At 40.0% G+C, this 26,782-nt stretch overlaps 1 protein-coding gene across 1 annotated transcript; it reads left to right on the forward strand.

Moving 5' to 3' along the window:
* Nucleotides 1-26,782, forward strand: SLC10A2 (solute carrier family 10 member 2). The gene is made up of 6 exons (XM_003413972.4): nucleotides 1-526; nucleotides 11,552-11,670; nucleotides 19,442-19,530; nucleotides 21,180-21,355; nucleotides 22,454-22,611; nucleotides 26,670-26,782. The coding sequence occupies exons 1-6, from the start codon at nucleotides 150-152 to the stop codon at nucleotides 26,780-26,782; spliced, it is 1,032 nt and encodes a 343-aa protein (XP_003414020.2). The 5' UTR covers nucleotides 1-149.

Genomic DNA, 26,782 nt, shown 5'->3' on the forward strand with positions numbered 1-26,782 from the left:
TGTAAGGGACACCAAGTGACGTGTGTCTAGGAAGGGTTTAAAAGTTTGATGTGATTGAAATAACCATTACTGACCTTGACTTGCAGCTGAAACAGAACTGGGAGATCTGTGCTTCTTTGAGCCTGGCCATTTGGGCAACAAACCTAACAATGAATAATTTGTCAAGCTGTTTGCCCAATGCAACAATTTGTGATGGTGCCTCCTGTGTGCTAGCTGAGACTAATTCCAACTATATTCTAAATGTAGTCCTGAGTGCCATCCTTACCATCTTGTTGGCTTTGGTGATGTTCTCCATGGGTTGCAATGTAGAAGTGAAGAAATTCCTAGGACACATAAAGCAACCATGGGGCATATTTGTTGGTTTCCTCTGTCAGTTTGGGATCATGCCCCTCACAGGATTCATTCTGTCAGTGGCCTTCAACATCCTTCCCATCCAGGCTGTGGTGGTACTTATCATAGGATGCTGCCCGGGAGGAACCGCTTCCAATATCTTGGCGTATTGGGTCGATGGTGACATGGACTTGAGGTAAGACATCTAATCGTCAAAATATTCCAAGTGCATCAAGTTAATCTTTTAAGAAGCCTGTGGCATTCTGAATTTCCCACTGATCTGCCATTGATTTAAAGTACCATTAAGGAATTAAACAAGGAGAGGATAAACCCATTCCCTCACCAGCCCTTGTGGTTGCTTAGCTATAGGAATTTAGGGGTTATTTTTTGTGTTTGTGTTTTTTAATCTAACTCAGTTAACAGGGATCAGATAAATACTATTTATCCCTGGGAAAAGATTCAAAGTTTTTTGAAAAAAAGAAATCCTTCCCAAGCCGCAAGCTGCAGCTCAGAAAGTGTTCTCTATTGGTATCAACAAGAAAAACAAAAAACTTTCTGTGTAGTGATGAAGAGTTCTGAGTACAATCATGGAACCAAATTGTTCACTGAATGTCAGCGCCTGTGGTGGGACGATGGTCAGCTCCAGTTATCTGGGCAAGCTTTTGTTTTTTGGTTTTTTTTTTTTTTTTGGTATATAACATAAGGAAGAATCCCTGCATATGTTTTACCTCCAGTTCTATTAAAAGTATTTTTTTTTCTATTAAAAGTAGGAAAAAAAAAAAACCTAAGGCAGCTTTTTTTTTTTTTTAATTATGCTTACCTTGCTACAAAATAAACAGAAAATGGTTTCTCAGCTTCCCACAGAGTAATCTAAATTGCAATGTTTGCCCAATTCATCCTGTGCCAGTCTGAACTAGCAGTGGGGGAAAAAAAAAAAAAACTAATAGAAATAAGACGAAGCATTAGTGTGACTAGACTGCGAATTTTAATGCTGTAGTTTGAACAGACAAACGTCTTTTTCCCTACCTCACGATTCCTCATTTCCTGTGAAAGGTATGCGTTTCTGTAAACCACCCAGGTGTTAATGTAACGTGTGCTTATTAAATGCTGTACAGTAGGCAATCAGCCCCATTAATCTCCAGCTACTAGGAAGGGAGAAGCTCAAAGTAGAGAGATGTAACCACTGCAAAATGGAAAACTGGGCTCTGCATTGATTGAGTGTCTCGTGAGCAATCAGGAGCAGGGTGTCTCAACTTATCTAGTGCTGATTTCTCCAGAAGCTTTAGAAAATCATATAATCTATGGTTTTTGTTTTGGTTGTTGTTGTTGTTTCACATGACCAACTTTTCACATAAGGGAATACAGTATCTACCCTGCAGCAGATGTCTTAAGGAAATCCTGTATATAAAAAAAAGGAGAGATTCCAAGTGTTACTTGGTTTAATCAAACCTGTGAACCACAATATAGCAATAAAGTCTTTTCAGACTTCAACTTAGTTGGACCTGAGCAGAGGCAAACAGAAGTGAGCCTTCTAAAAGCTAGCACCCACTCAAGGGAGAGGAGAGAGGAGTGAACGCAATGGTATACAGTCTTTGACCTCCACTAAACAGCTTTTACATGATATTTGTAATGTTTTAACAGCATCAAAGCATCTTGTGCCTCAACATACTGCCACAAGTTATGTAATTCAGTCGCAAGATGGAAACATTTGTGTGATGTTGGGTTGTGTGGCTGTTGAAGTGGATTTCCTTCCTCAGGCTGAAGCTATAAATTCCCATCTCAAAACTCCAAGTGAGACATTGATGTGGTTTTAAGGAAATCTTACTTCTTTTGAAACAGGAGATGGTTATGGAATCGGTCTACCTAGTATAACAATTCCTGTAAACTGTAACCAAAAGATTAATAAAAAAAAAAAAAACAAAAGGAGAATGTGAAACCTTGGTAGAAAACACTCAGCTGAATCAGTTTATACACTAAATCCCTCTACAAATCAGAGTAAGCCCTGTAATGGGACATAAGTCATTGAAATGTTTAATTTTCATTATATAAAGACTATGCTCCACAGGTCCCCCTTGTCTTGCAAAGTATACAAAAAGCCAACACCTCTGCAGTCTAATAGTCGCTAGCTAGAGCAACCTCACCTATCCAGATTCAAACAAGACCCCATAAAAGATTTTGTGCACCAGAAATAAATTCCACATAATCTCATAAACTAACCTCGCTGGGGACCTACTTACTTTCCTAATTCTAAAGCTCTATTATACAATTTCCCAATACTTACAGGATCAGAAACAGGAAATGGGAAAGGGCGAGAAAGAGACAGGCATGAGCCAGAAGCAGCCAGTGGCCCAAAAAGCCTGACCCCAATTTCTAATTCTGTACCCTCGGAACTTTATCTTCTCCATCGCCACTTAAATTCTAGTGATGGCAGTGAAGACCAAAAGGCTGACAAAGCAAAGAAGACACTCACAAAGCTTAGCACCCTCTGTTTCATCTATTTTAGGGACAGACAACTCTGTAAACCCAATAACCCTAGAAAATATTACTCTATTTTAGAACTGCAAAGAATAATGACCTCAGATCACCAAGGAAATCAACCCACTGCCGTTGATTCAATTCCCCTCGTAGTGACCCTATAGGACAGAGTAGAAATGCCCCATAGGGTTTCCAAGGAATGCCTGGGGGATTCGAACTGGCAACCTTTTGGTTAGGAGCTCTAGCTCTTAACCACTACACAATCAGGGTTTCCAAATCACCAAGAGGAGGTTAAATTATGCTACTATGTAAGAAAACATGTCTGTCAGTTTGTCGTACTGTGGGGGTTTGTGTGTTGCTGTGATGCTAGAAGCTATGCCACTGTATTCAGACACCAGCAGGGTCACCCATGGAGGACAGGTTTCAGCTGAGCTTCCAGACTAAGACAGACTAGAAAGAAGGGCCTCACAGTCTACTTCTGAAAAGCATTAGCCACAGAAAACCTTATGAATAGCAGTGGAACATTGTCTGATATAGTGCTGGAAGATGAGCCTCCCAGGTTGGAAGGCACTCAAAAGATGACTGGGGAAGAGCTGCCTCCTCAAAGAAGAGTTGACCTTAATAACGTGGATGGAGTAAAGGTTTCGGGACCTTCATTTGCTGATGTGGCACGACTCAAAATGAGAAGAAACAGCTGCAAACATCCATTAATAGAACTTAGAATGTACAAAGTATGAATCTAGGAAAATTGGAAATACTCAAAAATGAAATGGAATGCATAAACATCGATATCCTAGGCATTAGTGAGCTGAAATGGACTGGTATTGGCCATTTTGAATCTGACTATCATATAGTCTACTATGCTGGGAATAACAACTCGAAGAGGAATGGTGTTGCATTCATGGTCAAAAAGAATGTTTCAAGATCTATCCTGAAGTACAACACTGTCAGGGATGGGATAATATCCATATGCCTACAAGGAAGACCAGTTAATACAACTGTTATTCAAATTTACGAACCAACCACTAGGGCCAAAGATGAAGAAATAGAAGATTTTTATCAGCTGCTGCAGTCTGAAATTGATCGAACATGCAATCAAGATGCATTGATAATTATTGATGATTGAAATGCAAAAGTTGGAAACAAAGAAGAAGGATCAGTAGTTGGAAAATATGGCCTTGGTGATAGAAATAATGCCGGAGATCGAGTGATAGAATTTTGCAAGACCAACGACTTCTTCACTGCAAATACCTTCTTTCACCAGCATAAACGGCGACTATACACATGGACCTCGCCAGATGGAACACACAGAACTCAAATTGACTACATCTGTGGAAAGAGACGATGGAAAAGCTCAATATCATCAGTCAGAACAAATCCAGGGGCCAACTGTGGAACAGACCATCAATTGCTCATATTCAAGTTCAAGCTGAAACTGAAGAAAATCAGAGCAAGTCCACCAGAGCAAAAACATTAACTTGAGTATATCCCACCTGAATTCAGAGACCATCTCAAGAATAGGTTTGACACATTGAACACTAGTGACCGCAGACCAGACGAGTTATGGAATGATATCAAGGACATCATCCATGAAGAAAGCGAGAGGTCACTGAAAAGACAGAAAAGAAAGAAGAGACCAAGGTGGATGTCAGAGGAGACTCTGAAACTTGCTCTCAAACGTTGAGCAGCTAAAGCAAAAGGAAGAATTCATGAAGTAAAAGAACTGAATAGAAGATTTCTTCAAAGGGCGTCTCGAGAAGACAAAATAAATTATTATAATGACATGTGCAAAGAGCTGGAGATGGAAAACCAAAAGGGAAGAACACGCTCGGCATTTCTCAAGCTCAAAGAGCTGAAGAAAAAATTCAAGCCTCGAGTTGCAAGAGTGAAGGATTCCATGGGGAAAATATTAAATGATGCAGGAAGCATCAAAAGAAGATGGAAGGAATACACAGAGTCATTATAACAAAAAGAATTAGTCGATATTCAACCATTTCAAGAGATGGCATATGATCAGGAACCGATGGTTCTGAAGGAAGAAGCCCAAGCTGCTCTGGAGGCATTGGCGAAAAACAAGGCTCCAGGAATTGATGGAATATCAATTGAGATGTTTCAACAAACAGATGCAGCACTGGAGGTGCTCACTCATCTATGCCAAGAAATATGGAAGACAGCTTCCTGGCCAACTGACTGGAAAAGATTCATATTTATGCCTATTCCCAAGAAAGGTGATCCAAGTGAATGTGGAAATTATAGAACAATATCATTAATATCACACGCAAACAAAATTTTGCTGAAGATCATTCAAAAATGGCTGCAGCAGTATATCGACAGGGAATTGTCAGAAATTCAGGCTGGTTTCAGAAGAGGATGTGGAACCAGGGATATCATTGCTGATGTCAGATGGATCCTGGCTAAAAGCAGGGAATACCAGAAGGATGTTTACCTGTGTTTTATTGATTATGCAAAGGCATTCGACTGTGTGGATCATAACAAACTATGGATAACACTGGGAAGAATGGGAATTCCAGAACACTTAATTGTGCTCAAGAGAAACCTTTACATAGATCAAGAGGTAGTTGTTCAGACAGAACAAGGGGATACTGATTGGTTTAAAGTCAGGAAAGGTGTGTGCCAGGGTTGTATTCCTTCACCATACCTATTTAATCTGTATGCTGAACAAATAATACGAGAAGCTGGACTATATGAAGAAGAATGGGGCATCAAGATTGGAGGAAGACTCATTAACAACCTGCATTATGCAGATGACACAACCTTAATTGCTGAAAGTGAAGAGGACTTGAAGCACTTACTAATGAAGATCAAAGACCACAGCCTTCAGTATGGATTACACCTCAACATAAAAAAAGAAAACAAAAATCCTCACAAGTGGACCAATGAGCGACATCATGATAAACGGAGAAAAGATTGAAGTTGTCAAGGATTTCATTTTGCTTGGATCCACAAGCAACAGCCATGGAAGCAGCAGTCAAGAAATCAAAAGACACATTGCATTGGGCAAATCTGCTGCAAAGGACCTCTTCAAAGTGTTGAAGAGCAAAGACATCACCCTGAAGACCAAGGTGCACCTGACCCAAGCCATGGTATTTTCAATCGCATCATATGCATGTGAAAGCTGGACAATGAACAAAGAAGACCGAAGCAGAATTGACGCCTTTGAATTGTGGTGTTGGCGAAGAATATTGAATTTACCATGGACTGCCAGAAGAACAAATAAATCTGTCTTGGAAGAAGTGCAACCAGAACGCTCCTTAGAGGCAAGGATGGCGAGACTGCCTCTTACATACTTTGGACATGTTGTCAGGAGGGATTAGTCCCTGGAGAAGGACATCATGCTTGGCAGAGTACAGGGTCAGCGGAAAAGAGGAAGACTCTCAACGAGGTGAATTGACACCGTGGCTGCAACAATGAGCTCAAGCATAACAACGATTGTAAGGATGGCGCAGGACCGGGCAGTGTTTCGTTCTGTTTTGCATAGGACCACTAAGAGTTGGAACCAACTTGACAGCATCTAACAACAACAACAACGTGTAAGAAAATGACATTATGGTTTGTATATTTTAGGGGAAAAAACCGACCAAATATTTCTTTGAAACAAATTTAGGGGATAAAACCTCATCTATTGGGAACCAATTTTCCATTGGGCAAAAAGGATTTTTTATTCTTCTGAGGCCAGTCTCAGCTAACTGAAGTCTCCTGCTAATTCATTTAAATACAATCCTATCTACCATTTATATTTCCAATTCTGTACCCTTGGAACTTTATCTTCTCCATCCCCACTTGAACTTTAGCAATGGCAGTGAAGACACATTTGTTTAGACTGATAAGCTCTGCACGAATTGAACACAATGCCTAGCAAAACAACTCCACCTGGCTTTAACTTTCCTGGATGTGGTGCCTGGAAGAAGAAAACAAAACATTTCCTCCTTCTCCCTATCATTTCTTCTGAGCATAGGAAGCCACTGCAGTTTGAAACCTCTAGTGACTAAAAGAAAGAAAAAAAAAAAAATGACAGTTATCTCTGCTGGTTGAAATACATGATGGAAGTACAGTTGAAAGTGATATTTCAACTCCTCCCAGTCTGATCTGTGCATAGATATTTTCACCTAAGTTATATCTGTTCTGTGGGCATCTTCTGCACAAAATGTTTCAGGGAGAGATGAAGGCGACGTTTTCAGGTGAATTTGTTGTGGCCAAGGCTCATAGTTCTGGTGATACCCATGTCTATCTTTGCACCTGCTCAGTTACAGCTCAATAGAATGTCACTCTTACCTTAGCAGTGACCTCAGCCACATCATGAAAAGATTTTTTCTCATTTTCCTTTCTTTGACTTAGTCTTTGGGGAACCCTTTGTTGATGCGTCCTTTCCTTAGTTTTTCCAATTTTACCATTTCCACCTACCTTCTACACTCCTTTTTATTATTTTCTAGATTTTCCTACTGCTTCCCTGTTCTTAAGCCAAGTACTGTTAGATTTTTTCATCTTCCACTTCAGCGCTATTATTTTAGTGGTTCGAGATCCCTGGCCCTCTTGCTTATCACAAATCCAAAGCAATAGCTCCCATTTCAGCCTCGTAAATATCCATTCCCTCTCTCCTCTAACAGAACTAACCTAATACCATTTGAAGTTTTCCCCCCAATTAACCAAGCTTTCTTTCTTTCATGTAGCTTTTATTTTTATTTTACTAGCTAATGTTTGTTAGGCACTGTTAGGCAGCTTGGGGGCCTTGGTGATTCAGGGGTAGAATCCTTGCCTTCCATGTGGGGGACCCAGGTTCGATTCCCAGCCAGTGCACTTCATGCACAGCCGCCACCCATCTGTCATCAGAGGCTTTTGTGTTGCTGTGATGCTGTACAGGTTTCAATGGAGCTTCCAGACTAAGACAGACCAGAAAGAAAGGCCTGGTGATCTACTTCTGAAAATGAGTATCTTAGTCACCTAGTGCTGCTATAACAGAAATACCACAAGTGGATGGCTTCAACAAAGACAAGTTTATTCTCTCACTGTCTAGAAGCCTACAAGTCCAAATTCAGGGCGTCAGCTCCAGGGGAAGGCTTTCTTTCTGTCGGCTCTGGAGGAAGGTCCTTCTTGTCAATTTTCCCCTGGACTAGGAGCTTCTCTGCACAGGAACCCCAGGTTCAAATGACACGCTCTGCTCCCGGTGCTGCTTTCTTGATGGTATGAGGTCCCCAACTCTCTGCTTGCTTCCCTTTCCTTTTTATCTCTTAAGAGATAAAAGGCAGTGCAGGTCGCAACCTAGGGAAACTCCCTTTACATTGGATCAGGAATATGACCTGGGTAAGGGTATTACAATCCCACCCTAATGCTCTTTAACATAAAATTACAATCACAAAATGGAGGACAAAGGCACAACACTGGAAATTATGGCCCAGCCAAATTGATACACATATTTTGGGGGGGACATAATTCAATCCATGACAATGAGGCAATGAAAAGCCTATAGATCAAAACATTCTGATCCAAAACCAACCATGGGGATGATACAGGATGGGGCAGCATTCTGTTCTGTTGTGCATGGGGTCGTCATCAGGGGTCATCCACAGTGCTGAGTATTGTAAATGCGTTGACTTACAGTCCTCTCGATTCAGTACTATCACTTTCTGCATTTGACAGATGATAAAATTAAGGTTCAGAAACTTGACCAAGGTCACAGAGTCAATGCAAGCCAGAGTCAGAATCTGAATTTAGACCAAGCTCTTAATCATTGTCCACCTTATCTGTATTACTTATCACTTCTCCTGTTTCTAGTAATACTATAAACAGTTCTATTGATCCTTCAAACTTGGTGTTTCCTTTCTAATATTATCATAATGTTTTGAATTTTTATCACACTGACTTCACTGGATTCCCCAACATTCACTGAATTCTAACTTATTCTTATGTTTCCAAAAAATTTCTCCCCGAAAGTTAAGGTATTTTTATGCAAATTAGGCACTACTTGTACATTTGTTTGCCAGCCACATCCTCCCCACTGTGAGATATTTTTGTAAGTACCGCTATGCGAATTTTTTTTACATGTTGCTGTTAAAAAAAAATTAGCATAACATGCTTACGAAAACACAGAGGAGGGAGCGGTTGGCAAACAAACATAAAAGGTGCATGTGATTTGTGTAAACAGATGATAATACAGCTAAGACCAAGAATTAAAGTCCGGAGATTTTTTAACTTCTTGCTTAATAGTATTTTCTTCATTTCAGTATAAATTCATGGTAGTATTTTGATGGTTCATATCCATGCCCCTGATAGACTTGAATTTGTTTTCATATAAAACTATTTTGGTTCTTTTTGTTCATTCAGTCCTCCACAGGACTCCTTAAAATTCTTTCTCTATGAACCATTTTTAATCCCATTTAAAATGGTTTTATTTTGGTCTTGTATTCATTCAAACAGATTTGACTTCAGGCCTCCCATTCTCTTGCTATTTTGACATTCATCTCCTCATGGCCAAGATTCTCCACTAAATCTAAACCATTTCCTTCCCCAACTATGATCTTGGCCCTTCTCATGGTTTTTAAGAAACTGTTCTTTCCAAACTCAAAACAGTAATCAGTTTCATAAATTGTCTTAGCAATAGTTCAGAAGTTTTCACAAAGAAATTGGAAAGAAAAACAAGGAGAGAAAAAGACTTCCTTCTAAAAATTGCTCTCACAGCTTAAAACAAATGAACAGTTCTCAGGCTTCTCTTTGCTATGATCCAGGTGATGAATATGCCCTTCCCGTCTTCTCCACTCTAGAAAGCATATTGTACGCACAGGAATAAAAGTAATTTTATGATGGGGATCACTTTAAATCCATATCTAATTTATTTTTAAAAAGAAACTAGAGAAGAGGGAAGGAAGGGAGAGAGGGAAAATCATTTACACATCTCAGCACTTTAATTATAAGTAATAAAAGCACTATTGATAACAGATTAAGTCATTTTTCAGGCTCTAGGACTCTTCCTTAGCACCCTGTTTTATATCTAAACTAAGCTAACCTATGACCATAATAGACTGAACTTCTTAGAAAATGTTTTACATACATCTCTAGCATTGGCTATTATTGCAATATTTTAGCATTCCTTAACATGAACCCGTAGCCATCGAGTTGATTCTGACTCATAGCAACTCTACAAGACAGGTAGAACAGCCCCATAGGGTTTCAAGGCTGTATGTAACCTTTATGGAGCAGACAGCCACATCTTTCTAGTGGGTTCAAACTGCCGACCCTTTGGTTAGCAGTGGAGTGCTTAGCCACTGTGCCACCATGGCTCCCCCTTCCCTAGCATAGGGTATGTTTTATCTTGGGAAGGGGTGTGTAAATATTTAGCATTTTCCTTCAAGCATGCACATAATACCTTTAAGAAATCACTACTTTAATAGCTCTCAATACTACAGCTGTTGGGGAAGGGACCTTTCCAAACAACTCCTCTTAGAGTTTCCTGCTTCTCAATTACACTGTAACACAAACGTGTGGCTATACAGAGAATAACAAGAAATGTCTCTTCATCAATGTTTTAAGTAGGGCACATCATTACCTCATTTAATCCTCATTGCCTGTGAGGGTAAACCAAAAAAACCAAACCTGTTGCCATCCAGTCAATTCCAGCTCATATCCACCCTACAGGACAGAGTAGCACTGCCCCATAGGGTTTCCAACGAGTGGCTAGTGGATTCAAACTGCCAACCTTTTGGTTAGTAGCCAAATTCTTAACCACTGCACCACCAGGGCTCCCACCTCTGCGGGTGAAGACTATTACTAACTTTATTTTACACATAAGAAAGCTGGCACGCAGAAGTCTACTAAGTTGCCCAAGTTCACATAGTAAATGGCAATACCTCTTCAAACCCAAACAGTACAGGTCAAAAAAAAAAAAAAAGAAAAAGACTCAGCTGCTTTTTTCCACAGGCTGAGAATGTCCTCTGTACATGATGTAATTTGAAGGGGGCCACAAAGACCCACTGACCAAAAATCTCTCCTCACTCAGCTTTAACAGTGCTGAAAGTAGCATCTTTTGGTATTAAGTACTCAAAATCAAAAGTCAAAATCCACTTACTTAGCCAAAAACTACTTACTTGGCCAAATCCACTTACTAAAGTATAAATGCTCTCAGGAAAAGTAACCGCAAACCCTGGTTCTTCTGAACATGTATTTGACAAATTCCTTAGCAACTCGCTCACTTCTAAGACTCCAGGCCTATCATGCCTGTCGACATGTTTTCTAAGTCAGCTTCTTCTTCTTTTCTCAAGCTACAGCCTTTTGGCCCGTAATTTGTCTGCTTTGAGGCATTGAGGCCTCCTCCTTCAGACATGCATTCTCCTCCAAGGGCCCATCTTGGTAGAAGCCCACTGAAATCTTGGCTGGTATAAATGTGTCTGCTGCTGTCTGATCAGAGGCTCAAAAGGTGCCACATCTGGGCACTTTGTACCATGTTTAGTAGTTGGTTTAAACTGTTATTAAATATCTTTTTTGGTACTTGAGAACAAAGAAGGAAGGAGGGTTGGCACATGACAAAGCAGGATGACACCAAATATGGACTTCCCTGTTTTACCAAGGCCATCCCTGTACAAACTTGTGCCATGTCTTATTTCTGCCCATTGTACCTGATGGTGTTATTGGTTGTGACAGTCTTTTTCAAAGCCTTCTATTCACAAAGCAAAAAACTGAAAGAGACTCTTACCTAGAAAGCCCAAGTGGACATGTCAACTTGCCTCTTTCTTTTCAGCATCAGCATGACCACATGTTCCACCCTGCTTGCCCTGGGAATGATGCCGCTGTGTCTCTTTCTCTATACCAAAATGTGGGCTGAAGTTGGGACAATTGTCATTCCCTATGACAGCATAGGTAAGTCATTTTTCTGCAAGAATTTTTCAATATCACTTCTCTTCTGCTTCTCCTCTACTAGGTTTTCATACAAGGCTCAGCCCCAGCTATTGTTTACTCTTTCCTTGCATGAGAGGCAGGAAACCCTGGTGGCATAGTGGTTAGGAGCTACTACTGCTAGTCAAAAGGATGGCAGTTCATATCCACCAGGTGCTCCTTGGAAACCCTATGGGGCAGTTCTATTCTGTCCTATAGGATTATTAGGTGTCAGAATCAACGGCAACAGGTTTTTTTGGTTTTTTGCATGAAAGGCAGTTATGCCCAATGAAGATCCCATTACAAGTAATCCATGCTTATTAATGAGGGTTGGCAGAATCTAAATTCCCAACCTTGATCTCATGGGAAAACCAGCTTTTTTCCTCAATTCAAATCACCAGAGAGCGGGACCAACTTAAACAATCTCCTCCTCCCAAAACAGTCTGGACACAAGGAGGCTTAAGTTACTAGTGCCCAAGAGTTTCCATTCTTTCCTTCATCCAGAGTTTAACTGCTGTTGTTAGGTGCCATTGGGTCAACCTCTGACTCATGGTGGCCCCATGCACAACAGAACAAAACGCTGCCCAGTCCTGTGCCATCCCCATGATCAATAGCCATCAGTTGCAGATCAGACTATTTCTAGTTAATGATAATGGGAGTTTGCACCCAGGTACTCAAATTTAAGAAATTAAAAAAAAAAAAAAAAAACTCAATTAACGATTTTTAAACCAGTGCACTGTGGGATCGCAGTGAGTCGGAATCTACTTGACGGGCAGCGGGTTTGGTTTTTTTGTTTTGCCACTTAGTAAGCAATAATGGGTATCACAAAAGGAAACTATCAGATGAAACATGTTGTTTATAACACTCAATTGTGAGCCACATCATGACTCAAAAGTTCATTTATGGCACAGTCTACAGTCCATGCCCTGGGAGCCTGATCCACTAGTGGTGACTCCGCTCCACTCATTTCAACTCCTGGATGTTCCCTCCCATCCCAGACCAAACAGGCCTTCTGTTTCTGGGAGATGGTGAAAGATTAAATTTTTGGTGTAACATGGGGATGGGAATCAAGGAAAACACAGGATAGTTCCTGGCATACCAAAACAAGCCATTTCCAATAGAAATATCATATTAAAAATGAAATGTGGGTGAAATAGTATATCAGTACCAAGCAGGCACATTTCCAGCTAAATAGTTTTGTTCAACTAACCTTGGAAATAAGTAGCTCCCTCATGGGCTGCCTTACGAAGGTGTGAGTTTATCACTGAAGGGTGCATATAAGCAAAGGTTAAGGGATCACTCATCAGAATGTTTGTAAAAGGAATTCCTGCTGGGGAGAGAAGCTGGACTAGCTGACATCTAAATTCCTTCCATTTCTAAGAGAGATTGTTTCAGGGATAAAACATGACTCAGTACACAATTGAAACAGAACAAACTACTGGAACATTAATCAGGGACAATCTGTACTCCAGTATTTTCATATAGTCTCTTTCCTCTCCGCAACTCCCACCATGACCATTAGGTAAAAGAAGTGATCTTCCTTGACACACTTATCTTAGTATTTTCCTGCACAGGGTCTGTCTTAGTCATCTAATGCTGCTATAACAGAAATGCCACAAGTGGATGGCTTTAACAAAGAGAAGTTTATTCTCTCACAGTTGAGTAGGCTACAAGTCCAAATTCAGGGCATCAGCTTCAGGTGAAAGCCTTCTCTCTCTGTTGGCTCTGGAGGAAGGTCCTTGTCATCAGTCTTCTCTTGGTCTAGGAGCATCTCAGCACAGGGACCTCAGGTCCAAAGGCTGCACTCTGCTCCCGGTGCTGCTTTCTTGGTGGTATGAAGTTCCCAACTCTGCTTGCTTCCCTTTCCTTTTATCTCTCGAGAGATAAAAAGTGGTGCAGGCCACACCCCAGGGAAACCTCCTTTACTTTGGATCAGGGAGGTGACCTGAGTAAGGGTGGTGTTACAATCCCACCCTAATCCTCTTAACATAAAATTACAATCACAAAATGGAGGACAACCACACAATACTGGGAATCATGGCCTAACCAAGTTGATACTCACATTTTTGGGGGGACATAATTCAATCCATGACAGGGTCCTTCCACTGACCCCTGAGGAATGCCTTCATATCAGATATAATCTCCTGAAAACAGGTTTTAGAGTGATCTTCCATTACCACCTGCCTGTGTCTCATGCTGCGTAACTCTCTTGCTGCTCCTTTAGTAGACACCTCTCTTAGAGTTAAAGAACCTGCCTGCCAAGGAGTTTGAATTTTTAATTACTTACTGTTTGAGAAAAGAATTTAAGCCTTAAAATATTCCCCTCCTGACATTCATTCCCTTCTAGAAAATGTCCCATGGCAATACTGGGTAATTTTAACCATAGCGTGAACACCGTATATCACATAAGTTTTGAAATTAAGGTGTTGCTATTAGGCGCCATTGAGTCAGTTCTGAATCATAATGACCCTAGGTACAACAGAACAAAACACTGCACGGTCCTGTGTCATCCTCACAATCATTGCTATGGTTGAGACCATTGTAGAAGCCACTGTGTCAATCCGTTTTATTGAGGGTCTTCCTTGTTTTTGATAACCAATCTACTTTACCAAGCATGATGGCCTTCTCCAGGGACTGGTCCCACTGACTGCATAGTCAATAAAACGCAGGTAAACATCTTTCTGGTATTCTCTGCTTTCAGCCAAGTTCCATCCTGATATCCCTCATGGAATGATACCCCTCATTCTACATCATCTTCTGGATCTGGCTTGAATTTCTGGCAGTTCCTTGTGGATTACTGCTGCAACCATTTTCTAATTATCTTCAGCAAAATTTTACTTGCCTGTGATATTAATGATATTGGTTGATAATTTCCTCTTTCTGTTGGATAACCTTTCTTTGGAATGGGCACAGCAGTTGGTCAGGTAGATGTCTTACAAATTTCTTGGCATAAACAAGTGAGTGCTTCCAGTGTTGCATCAATTTGTTGAAATGTCTCAGTTGTTTTCCATCACTTCCTGGAGGCTTGTTTTTCACCAGTGCCTTCAGTGTAGCTTGGACTTCCTTCTTCAGTACCATCAGCTCTTGATCATATGCTACCTCCTGAAAAGACCGAATATCAACAAATTGTTTTTCATACAGTGACTCTCTGTATTCCTTTCATCTGCTTTTGATGTTTTCTGGGTCATTCAATATTTTGACCAAATAATCCTTCAAAATTGCAACTCAAAGTTTGAATTGTTTTCAGTTCTTTCAGCTTGAGAAATGCCAAACATGCTCTTTCCTTTGGGTTTTCTAACTCCAAGTCTTTGTACATCTCATTATTATACTTTACTTTGTCTTCTTGAGCCCCCCTTTTAAATCTTCTCTTCAGCTTTTGTACTTCATCATTTCTTCCATTTGCATTAGATCTTTCATGTTCTAGAGCAAGTTTCAAAGTCTCTTCTGACATCCATTTTGGATTTTTCTTTCTTTTCAATGACCTTTTGCTCTCTTCATGTATGACTTCCTTGATGTCACTCCACAACTCATCTGTTCTTAGGTCATTAGTGTTCAATACATCAAATCTATTCTTGAGATCATCTCTAAATTCAGGTGGAATATACTCAAGGTGGTACTTTGGCTCTCATGGACTTGTTCTAATTTTCTTCTGCTTCACCTTGAACTTGCATATGAGCAATTGATGGTTTCATCGGCAGCCGGCCCCTGGCCTTGTTCTGACTGGTGATATTGAGCTTCTTTATCATTTCTTTCCACAGATGTTGTTGATGTGCATGTGCATAGTCACCATTTACGTTGTTGAAAAAAATTATTTCCAATGAATAAGTCATTGGTATTGCGAAATTCTGTCATAAAATCTCTGACATCGTTTCTATCACCAAGGCCATGTTTTCAACTATTGATCCTTCTTTGTTTCTAACTTTCCCATTCCAATCACCAGTAATTATCAGTGCACCTTGATTGCATGTTTGATCAATTTCAGACTGCAGCAGTTGGTAAAAATCTTCAATTTCTTCATCTTTGGCATTAGTGGTTCGTGTGTAGATTTGGATAAGTATTAACTGGTCTTCCTTGTAGGTGAATGGATATTATCCTATCACTGACAGTGTTGTATTTCAGGACAGATCTTGAAATGCTCATTTTGATGACGAATGTGACGCCATTCGTCTTCAATTTGTCATTCCTGATGTAGTAGACCATATGGTTGTCCAATTCAAAATGGCCAATACTAGTCCATTTCAGCTTACTAATGCCTAGGATATTGATCTTCAAGTGTTCCATTTCATTTCTGACAACTTCAATTTTCCTTGCTTCATACTTTGTACCTTCCACATTCCGATTGTTAATGGTTGTTTGTAGCTGTTTCTTCTCATTTTGAGTTGTGCCACATCACCCAATGAAAGTCCCAAAAGCTTTATCCCATCCATGTCATTAAGGCCAACTCTACTTTGAGAAGGCAGCTCTTCCCTAGTCATATTTTTAGTTCCTTCCAACCTGAGGGGCTCATCTTCCTGACAATGTTCCACTGCAGTCTGTAGGTTTTCACTGGTCATTTTTTTCCGAAGTAGATCTCCAGGTTCTTCTTTCCAGTCTGTCTTAGTCTGGAAGCTCCATTGAAACCTGTGTACCATGAATAACTCTGCTAGTACTAGAAAATACTGGTGGCATAGTTTCCAGCATCACAGCAACATGCAAGCCACCACAGTATGACAAACTCATAGAGGAGTAGTAGTTGAAGAGAGTGTGAGAAAGAGAAATTTGCATCTCAGTGGAGAAAAAAGTCATCATAAAAGAGGTAAAGACAAAAAGGAGAGGAGAGAAGAGGGAAGGGGGGAAGGGAGCAGAGAGGAGAGGGAAAGGAAGAGAAGGGAAGGAAAGGGAACAGAAGGTGAGGAAAGGGGAAATAAAAAGCAAAAAATGAGATGATTTTAAGAAACAAGAATAAACTTTTCTTATCATTTTTCCCAGACCTATTCTCTTGGAAACCCTATGGGGCAGTTCTACTCTGTCCTATAGGGTTGCTACGAGTCAGAATTGACTCAATGGCAATAAGTTTGCATTTTTTGTTGTTGTTATTATTATTCTCTAGCCTAAACTTCTTGTGGTTATTTTTTCTAGTCTTTTAGTGCAGAAAAAAAACTACCTGACTGCTTCACAGGATATTATCACCACCTTATAGATGGGATATTGAGGCTCAGGGGAATTGTTTAATTTTCCCCAAGGTCATTGGGGAGTTAGAAATAGTCCTCTGATCTGCTCTCCAATCAGCTGTGTGGGCAGGTGCTCTCAACACGCACTGATGATTCAATAAACACTCAAATGAGCTAATATCTGGATGGGAGAGAATGTGACGTGTATCACTGGTACCACTAAAAAAAAACACTGCAGCAACCTGTTATACCTGCTCCTCTCCACCTCACACTTTTTAGTGTCTGTGTACCAAGAACTTTATATCCATTTCACCACTGAGTTCTCAAAACAGCACTGTGAGGTAGACATGTTCATGTTGACCCCGTGGGTGCAGAGTAGGATTGCTCCATGGCGTTTTCAAGGCTGGGACCTTTCAGAAGCAGATCCCTGGGCCTGTCCTCCAAGACGCCTCTAGGTGGGTTTGAATTGCCAACACTTCAGTTAGTATAATTCCACCCATTTTGCAAATGGAGAAACCAAAGCTCAGAGAGGTTAAATAATTTGCATAGTGCTCAAAGTTGTGAATAAAGAAAGGTTTATCTGGAATCTGCTGCTGCCAAGTGACTCCATTCACTACTCTCTTTCATTTTTTTAAATCTCTTTATACCTTTCTTTATTCCTCTACCTGCTGGTTACAGACCAAGTTGTGGCTTCAAACATGTAACTGGAGCACATGCATCTCCCTCTAAATAAGCATGCATTTTGCACAGACAGCACAGTCATAAGAAAACTAAGTAAAATGAACAGAGCCTGTGGGAGAAGGGGAGCGGGAGATCCCTAGGCCACGGGGAAGTAAAGAGTTATAACAACCCACTCCTCCAAACGGGGCGTCAAAAAGGGTAAAAGCTGTCTTTTCCAGTCAACTTCAAATCCTTGAAACACGTTCTCTTGCCTTATCTGCTCTGAAGAGGAAAAACATTTCTGCCATGGATTTCAGCAAGTAGTCCTGATGCTTATCCTGTTTCCTTGGGCTGCCTCAAAGAGATACGGATTCTTAGCAAGAGGGGCCGAACAGGGTAGGTGGGCTGCCTGTTCACCAGACCCAGCTCATTTAAAATAGATTACCAAAAACCAATCACGCTTCATTCCAAGCACAGCATTTGCACCTACATTCTAGCTACCACAGTACAATCAAGTTGTATCAGAATGATTTTAATTTAAGACTGACAAAATTCACATAATTTAAGGAATGATCTAGAGACCCAGGGGAGGAAGTCTCTCCAAGTAGCAAGATGCAAGGATATCCAAAAGGGGATTTTTCTGGGGGATCTCACCAGTATTAACTAGTATTACCTGAAGATGCAGTGGCTAAGAGCTTGGCTGCTAACCAAAAGGTCAGCAGTTCAAATCCACCGGGCGCTCCTTGGAAACCCTATGGGGCCGTTCTACTCTGTCCTATAGATTTACTATGAGTTGGAATTAACTCGACAGCAACTGGTTTTTGGGGTTGTTTTGTTTTGTTTTGTTTTGTTTGGGGGGAAGGGGTGCTTACCAGTATATCTATCAATGGCTCTTTCCATATCCTCCGTTCCCCCATTTTCTCCTTAGTCTCTCTTACCTATCTTTTATTTTTTTCCTGATCTTGGTATCCTTAGGCATTACTTAATTCCACTGAGTAATTTCTGGATAAAAGTAATTGCCAACCCGTAGATTGCCAGGAGGGCTAGGAGGCTACAAGGCAATTATGTTTTCTTCACCACCATACTCATTTTAAGCTAACATTTAAAGCCTTGGAATCTAAAAACTGGTTTCCACTCCTAGCTCAATCTACTCCCATACTAAGCAACATCAGCACTCAGAATTTCATTATCCAACTCCACTTACTCAATACAGCTTTAAAAGACTGTTTGAAAAGAAACAACCCCTGGAAAGCTAAAAATTATTGGTGTTATATTGTATAAAATCAGCTATTGGACAAATGAGTGTTAAATAATATGGAGAAACAAATCATGTCACAAGAACGGCAGTAGATTTAACACAGTGAAATTGAAGCATGACTTTTATCTGCCTGGGTGAGCCCACTGCTGCAAAGAATTATAATTATTTGAGAGGTCGCCAAATATATCATCTCACAGAAAGTTTAAAGCATGTTTCTTCAACCTGTTCTCTCACCTCTGTGCTATAGATTTGAATAACCAAAGATGGTCTTAAATAGAAGTCATCAGCCTTCAAGTATTCAGAGATCTCAAGCTAATTTAAAATTTGGTTTCATTTCTACTACCACGAAGTAAAAGACAAATGTAAAATAATATCTATATATATATATTATAAGAAAACACACACAAACACGTTGGAAAGGTATTTTTTTTAAGAATGTAAAGATCCAAAGACTAAATAAGCCAAGGAAAATAGTTTGTATCATCAATATTACCAATTTTACACCAATAATATTAAAGTATTTATTGGAGTGAGTAAGGTGGAGACTTTTTTTTTTTTTTAATTTCTTTTTTGTGTATTCGTAATGCAAGACTAGGATATTATCTCAGCCTTGTCAGGCTTATTCTTTTGTTTTTCTCTTTTCTCTGTATATGTCTGGTCAACCTAACTGCCCTTCCATCATTTTTAGGTATTTCTTTGGTGGCTCTTCTTATTCCCGTTTCTGTTGGGATGTATGTTAATCACAAGTGGCCCCAAAAAGCCAAGCTCATACTGAAGGTAAGTGTCTCATGCTACCAGCTATACAGTTAAATGTTCCACAGTGAGAATTGAAATTATAGAGTATTTCTATCTACTGAATTATTTTTTCTCATTATGTGATTTCCTTCTAGTGGGGCCTGAAGTTATTAAACATGCAGTACATTCTTCTAGAATGCCTTACTTGTCCCATCCAGAGAGCAAGTTTCTGTCCACCCTCTGAGACAAGCAATTCAAACATCACTTCTCTGTTTTACTCTACCCTCTGCCTCCACAGAGCTTTGTTCTCATCTCTGTTGTGCTGCCTTAGGTCATGTCTTTCTTCTCTCCACATCTGTGTGGCCAGTTTATTGTCTGACACTAGTAGATTTTGGTTAGCTAGTAGATTTTGGTATATATACACGCACAGAGTGTCAGTCCCTGGGTAGAGCAATTGGTTAAGCACTTGGCTACTAACAGAAAGGTTGGCTGTTCAAAATCACCCAGAGGTATTTTGGAAGAAAGGCCTGGTGATCTAAAATCCAAAAAGTCACAGCCACTAAAAACCCTACTCTATTCTGAAACACACTGAGTTGCCATGAGTGTATATATGCATATACACATGAGCCCTGGTAGGACAGCAATTAAGTACCCACCAGTCACTCCGTGGGAGAAGATGTGGCAGCCTGCCTCCATAAGGATTATAGCTTTGGAAACCCTATGGGGCAGTTCTACTCTGCCCTACAGGGTTGGTATGAGTTGGAACTGACTCAGCTGCAAAGAGTCTGGGTTTTTTTAGTATGTATAATTATAAATATATATATATATATATAAATTCATCCCTTTCCACCAACCATTTTCCAAGTAGGTGATATGGATATGGATAGCTATGAATGTAGAGATACAGATAGAAATAGAAATACAGATATAGACAGATAGATATATTCTGCTCCTCAGGAGACAAATTAACTAGTTGGTGTTCCTTGCTTCTCTAGAAAATAAATGTTATAATCTACAAATTAAGTATATATATATATATAAGAAGAGAAAACGATAACAACTGTAGCTTATATTTCTATACTCCTCTTTACTTGGAGGAGCCCTGTTGGTGAAAGGTGAAAGGTCAGCAGTTTGAATCCACCAGCTGCTCCTTGGAAGCCCTATGGGGCAGTTCTACTCTGTCCTATAGGGTTGTTATGCGTTGGAATCGACTCAACGGCAATGAATTTTTCTTTACTTTGAGTTTTTTATCCATTTTCCCACTATTATAACAATCGTAAAAGGTGGTTGGGACAGATTCCTTCCCCCGAATTACAAATGAAGAAATTAAATTCAAAGGGTTTCTTGATTTGCATAAGGAAACAGAGTAGGAGGGATCAGGAAGCCAGGGCTTGCTTCTAGCTCTTACTGTAGTGTGGTTTCTTTCACCTGGACAGGGATAACTTGCAAGCTTCTCCAGGTTAATTGAGCGTGGATGTGTATGTCCTATTACTTTCTTTAAACTTAAGGCATGAGACAAGCATCAGCTTTTTCAGTGGGCGGTTTGCAGCCTTCAGACTAAAGTTACATTAAGAGAACATCATTGTCACCACCCCGAATGGAAAGGAGACTGCTTTAGTTTCTTCTCTGCTAAACATACTTTGACTTCTTTTGACACATGATTGTGGAGTTTGCTTATGTTTCTCTTCCAGGTTGGTTCCATCACAGGAGCCATCCTCATTGTTCTCATAGCTGTGGTTGGAGGAATACTGTACCAAAGTTCTTGGATCATCAGTCCCCAAATGTGGATTATAGGAACAATATTTCCTGTGGCCGGTTACCTCCTGGGTTTTTTTCTGGCGAGAATAGCTGGTCTGCCCTGGTACAGGTATGGCGTTTTGGTAAATCAAATTGGGAATTTTCTTTAGAAGCTATCAATACTAACAACAAGTCCTATTGGCCCTATTTCTGAATAATCATTCTAAATAGACTCATTCATTCCTAAATTATGCAAAGCCCCCAGAAAGAAAATACTGACTGCTTTTTTTTAGCTGAAATTCTTCTTTCACACTCTCCCATTGCCATGCATCTTACTCTCCAAGCAGAGTGACTTTAAGAAATGGAGTTAGGTTGACCTTGTAGTATGTGAGGGTTCTTCTGGCCAGCAACAGGGGGAAGTCATCATCAAAAGGCGCTGAATATTAGATCTTGGTTTTGCATTCACGAATTTGATACTGGGTAAAAATATTTCTTCTCCTAATAACCCATCTGAACCAATAGGCAGAAAGAAAACCAAGCACTGGTGTGTTTATAAGATAATGACCAGCACTGTACAGTGGAAAGAGGGCAATGTTTGAGTCATAGAGACCTGGGCTTGCCTTCTCACCATGCCACTTACCAACTGTGGGACCTTAGGGCAGACACTTACTCTTTCTTTGGGTGTTCTCATCTCTAGAGTGAGGACAATAATTCCTACTTGATCAGAATTTTTTGACCAGGATTGAATCAGAACAAACCTGATTTAATAATAAGACAACTACAACAAATATCTTGAGTCTTCACTGAGCTCCTGCTCTGTGCTCTGCACTATAACAAAGGACATAATTAAAAAGGGTGAAATAAAGCCTCTTTGCCATTTATGGACTGCTGATATAAATGAGCCAGCTTCATGCATATTTGTATAAGTATTTGCTCTCAATGGCATTCCCTGGGTGGCGAAAATGTTTAAGCGTTCTACTATCTGAAAGGTTGGCGACTCGAAGCCACCCCGAGGCACCTCGGAAGACAGGCCCGGAGATCTACTTCTGAAAGGTCACTGCCTTGAAAACATTGTGGGGCAGCTCTACTCGCCATGTGTCAAAGTCAACTTAATGGTAGCTAACAACAGCATTTGTTCTCAATATGTTTGTTGTTAGTGTTATATAGTAACAACACCAGCCAAAACAACACCAACAAAAAGCATATATTCTTTCAATATTTCTTTTAGGTGCCGGACAGTTGCTTTGGAAACAGGGATGCAGAATACCCAGCTGTGTTCCACCATCGTCCAGCTGTCTTTCACTCCTGAACAGCTCACTCACATTTTCACCTTCCCTCTCATCTACACCATTTTCCAGGTGGTCTTCGCAGCGCTACTAGTAGGATGTAAGAATAATGCTAATCACGCTTCATTATGATGTTCTTCTTTGAGAAATCCTGGAGTTGCTTAAATGGCATTTCTTTTTTTCGTTTCCTGTTTCTGGCAGTGGACTATACAAATAATGGGAAGAAAAAAAGCTACCTAACTGCTGAGAAAAAAAAAAAAAAAGATAGTAATTTTACCAAAAGTTTCTAGTGAAAATTATTTTTAAGTGAAAAGTAATGGAATTTGGTCTCTCCACTGATTTTTTTTTTTTTTCTTAGTGATAGGGAGGCGTATTAACCCATTAGGACCATGTGCCCCAAATGCTTTCAGAAACCCAGGACTGGCCATTGTTTTTCAAAAGTAAACCCCAAATAGGCTTGGTATTAAAGTTCCCGGGAGGTGCAAACAGCTAACACTCTCACTCTCAGCTGCTAACCAAAATAATGGAGGTTTGAGTCTACTCAGAGGCATCTCAGAAGAGAGGCCTCGTGGGCTATCTGCTTCTGAAGAGTTAGCCATTGAAATTCTATGGAGCACAGTTCTCCTCTGACACACTTGGGGTCGCCATGAGTCAGAAACAACTCTGCAGTAACCGGTACGTTTTGTAAACATAGGATAAAAAAGAAAAGCAAACCTGTTGCTGCCGATTCGATTCTGACTCATAGCAACCCTATAGGATATTTGGTATACAGGATGTTTATTAGGCTAATTAGTATATAGGAAATTAGTATATAGGATATTTATTAGGCTGATTTATATTAGACAGGAAATGTGTGTGTAAACATATACACACACGTTATTTTTTTTTAATGCCCATATAATTGGAGCAGTTAAAGCAAAAATGTTCTTTATTTAAAGTGTAGGGAAAGATAACCCGATTCTTAGTTTTACTCTTATGCAGCATACAGCTTTGATCCTCTCCCATTAGCACATGCTGACCATAACCTAGTTGAAATTCTTCCCTATATTTTATTTTCCATGGACTGATGATATTTAACCTATAATTTTAAATTCTATTTTTAATTAAAGAAACTGTGCTTCTGTTTCTTTGTTTAGGAGCCCTGGTGCTGCAGTAGAAACATTGGTGGCATAATGGTTAAGAGCTACTGCTGTTAACCAAAAGGTTGGCAGTTCGAATCCACCAGGCCCAGGCGCTCCTTGGAAATACTATCGGGCAGTTCTACTCTGTCCTATAGGGTTGCTATGAGTCAGAATCGACTCAGCGGCAACGGGTATAGTTTCCTTTTTTTTTTTTTGGTTTGGTGTCTCAGTGGTTAATAGCTACGGCTGCTAACCAAAAGGCTGGCAGTTCAAATCCACAAGCTACTCCTTTGAAATCCTATGGGGGCAGTTCCACTCTGTCCTACAGGGTCGCTGTGAGTCAAAATCGACTGAATGGCAAAGGGTTTTTGTTCGCTACTTTTTTAAACATCATGGCATTTTAAGAGGGAATGTTAAGTGAAGGTGCTTAACAAAAATGATGTGAAATTTTAAACTATAAAATGCCTGGAGACATAGTTTTATTTTTTTGACTTTTCTACTTAACTCCGGTAGCGAATTGAGTAACTTCCCCATGAGTCCTAATTATATTCTGTGCCAATGTCTTCAATTTATATATAAAAGCACAGCTTTCCTTTCTAGAATAGGATTTCTGAATCTACTGGAAATAGCCCACTGATTTATCACTAGCCCAAAAAACAGAAACCCACTGCCAAATAACTGTTGCTTGCATGAAAGAAGCATACCCAATTTGATACACCCCGAGATTTGGCCAAATAATTAGTTTATGGTACCTTTATGAGATAAAAAAAAAAAAATTTTTTTTTTTTTTTTTTTATGAGATAAGCTAAAGAAAGTGGACGGATTGGTAGAACAGTTAAATATATTTTCTAGTTGACTAACTAACCCAAAAGGGATTGATTGATTAGCAAGCAAGCTGAAGGAATGATGTAAAAGAGGCACAAACATTGGTCTCATCCTTTCGCACATTTTATTAGTAGTTCACATGAGAAAAGTAAGGTGTCTTTATTAAGTATATACAATCCCTGAAAATGTATGTTGGTAATATGATTAGAATTCTACTATATTTTGTAATAAAGAGCTTTCTCTTTATTTTGGAACAAAGCGGAAGGAAGCAAGTGAGGGAGGAAGGAAGGAAATAAGATGTTTTGGTTAAAGAAAGAAGGGGCTTCATAGGGTCGCTATCAGGTCTCTATGAATTGGAATCGACTCGAGGGCACTAGGTTTGGCTTGGGGTTTGGGTCAAGTGTAAGCTGAGAGAGTCTCGGCTCTCAGCTTGTTTATAATAAAAGTTTTGGGATGTTTTAACTGACCATGAAAACCAAAACCAAACCCCTTGCCGTTGAGTCAATTCCGACTCATAGCTACCCTAAAAGAAAGAGTAGAACTGCCCCATAGAGTTTCCGAGGAGCGCCTCGTGAATTCTAACTACTGGCTTTTTGGTTAGCAGCCGTAGCCCTTAACCACTACACCACCAGGGTTTCCAAGCTCAATTAAATTCAACAGTGTGGCTCAGTGGCTTAAAACTAATATAGTAATAGAAGCACAGAGACCAATCCAAAGGGAATATTGATCTTGATCCTGATCTTTGAAGATAACCTTATCTCTCTCAGCCCCAAATCATAATGATAATTAACATTTGCCAATCACTTAACTATTTTCCATAGGTCCTGAGGCACTTTACTATTTCTTCTCATTTTAATGTTCACTGCTATCCTATGGGAATCCCTGGGTAGTACAAACAGTTAACATGCTTGGTTGCTAACTGAAAGATCGGAGGTTGAAACCCATCCAGAAGCTCCTTGGAAAAAAAACCTGATGATCTGTTTCCAAGAGGTCAAAGTCATGAAACCCTATAAAGCGTAGTTCTACTCTGAAATACATAGAGTCTCCATGAGTCAGAATCAACTCAATGGCAACTGTTTGTTTTACTGCCATATGAGGTAGATAATATTATTATACCAATTTTACATGAGGTATTGGAATTTGAGGGACCCAATAAGTAAGACCCTTCTCTTCCCCTATTGAGTTTGGAACCAATTGAAAAGTAGGGAAAAATAGTCAGGTATTTAGGCAGTAAAATAAAACTTTTGCTATTGATACAAGTAGTGAAAGTGCTTAAATGAAAAATATAGCTTGAATCTGAAGCCAACAGGCTTATTAATACTGCCCCCCCACCCTCACTGCCTCACACAAGTGCACATAACACACACACACACATACTCACACACACGCATACTGCAGGTTAGTCCTTGGAAGACAAAGCCTGTCCAAGTAAGCTGACTTCAAAAATAAGCTGATAAATGGCCCCTATGAGGCAGAGTCAACTCGTTGGCAACAGGTTTTTGTTTGGTTTTGTTTTGGATTTTTACCAGAGACTAGCAGCTCCACAGAAGAGAGGAAGGCTGCTCACCAATCGGCTAAGATACTCCTAGCCCTGTGGGAAAAAGTGAGTGAAGGCAGCAGGAAGCCTGAAGTGTTATTCTAGCTCAAGCCCTTTCACAGAGGAACGTTAGGTCAATACTGCACCTTAAAAAAAAAAAAAAAAAAAAAAAACCTGTTGCCATCAAGCCAGTTCGAACTGATAGTGACCCTAAAGGGCAAAATAGAATTGCCCCATAGGGTTTCCAAGGAGCAGCTGCTGGATTCAAACTGCCAGCCTTTTTGTTAGCAGCTGTAGCTCTTAACCACTCCACCAACAGGGCCCCATATCGCACCTTAACAGGTGGTATATTGAGAACTAGCTCATGAACTGGGATGTAGTAGTTCTGGATAAACACTTGCTGTGGTTGCTAACATTGTCAAGTACCACTTGCAGTGCTGAGTGTCTGCAGAAGGCAGGTGCAAACACACCCAGATGTCTTATGCTAGGTCTTCCTGAAGTTCAGTCACCCCTCCTATCCATGGGTGGTCATAGAAGTAAGAAGGTGATTTTTTTTTTCTAAGTAGCCTCTGGTCTACAGAAAATGCAAACCGCTTCATAAGTCATATCCAAAGTTATTACTTTTGTAGCTTATCATCATCAAATTTACTTAACTTCCTGTGCATTGTTTTCTAGTTTATGTGGCATACAAGAAATGTCATGGGAAAAATAAGGCAGAATTTCCAGAGAGCAGAGACAATGAAACAATGTCCGACTCATCGCTCTATAAGATGAATGGAGGATTTTAA

The sequence above is a fragment of the Loxodonta africana genome, chromosome 23 (genome assembly GCF_030014295.1).
Source record: "Loxodonta africana isolate mLoxAfr1 chromosome 23, mLoxAfr1.hap2, whole genome shotgun sequence".
NCBI classification, from domain to species: Eukaryota; Metazoa; Chordata; class Mammalia; order Proboscidea; family Elephantidae; genus Loxodonta; species Loxodonta africana.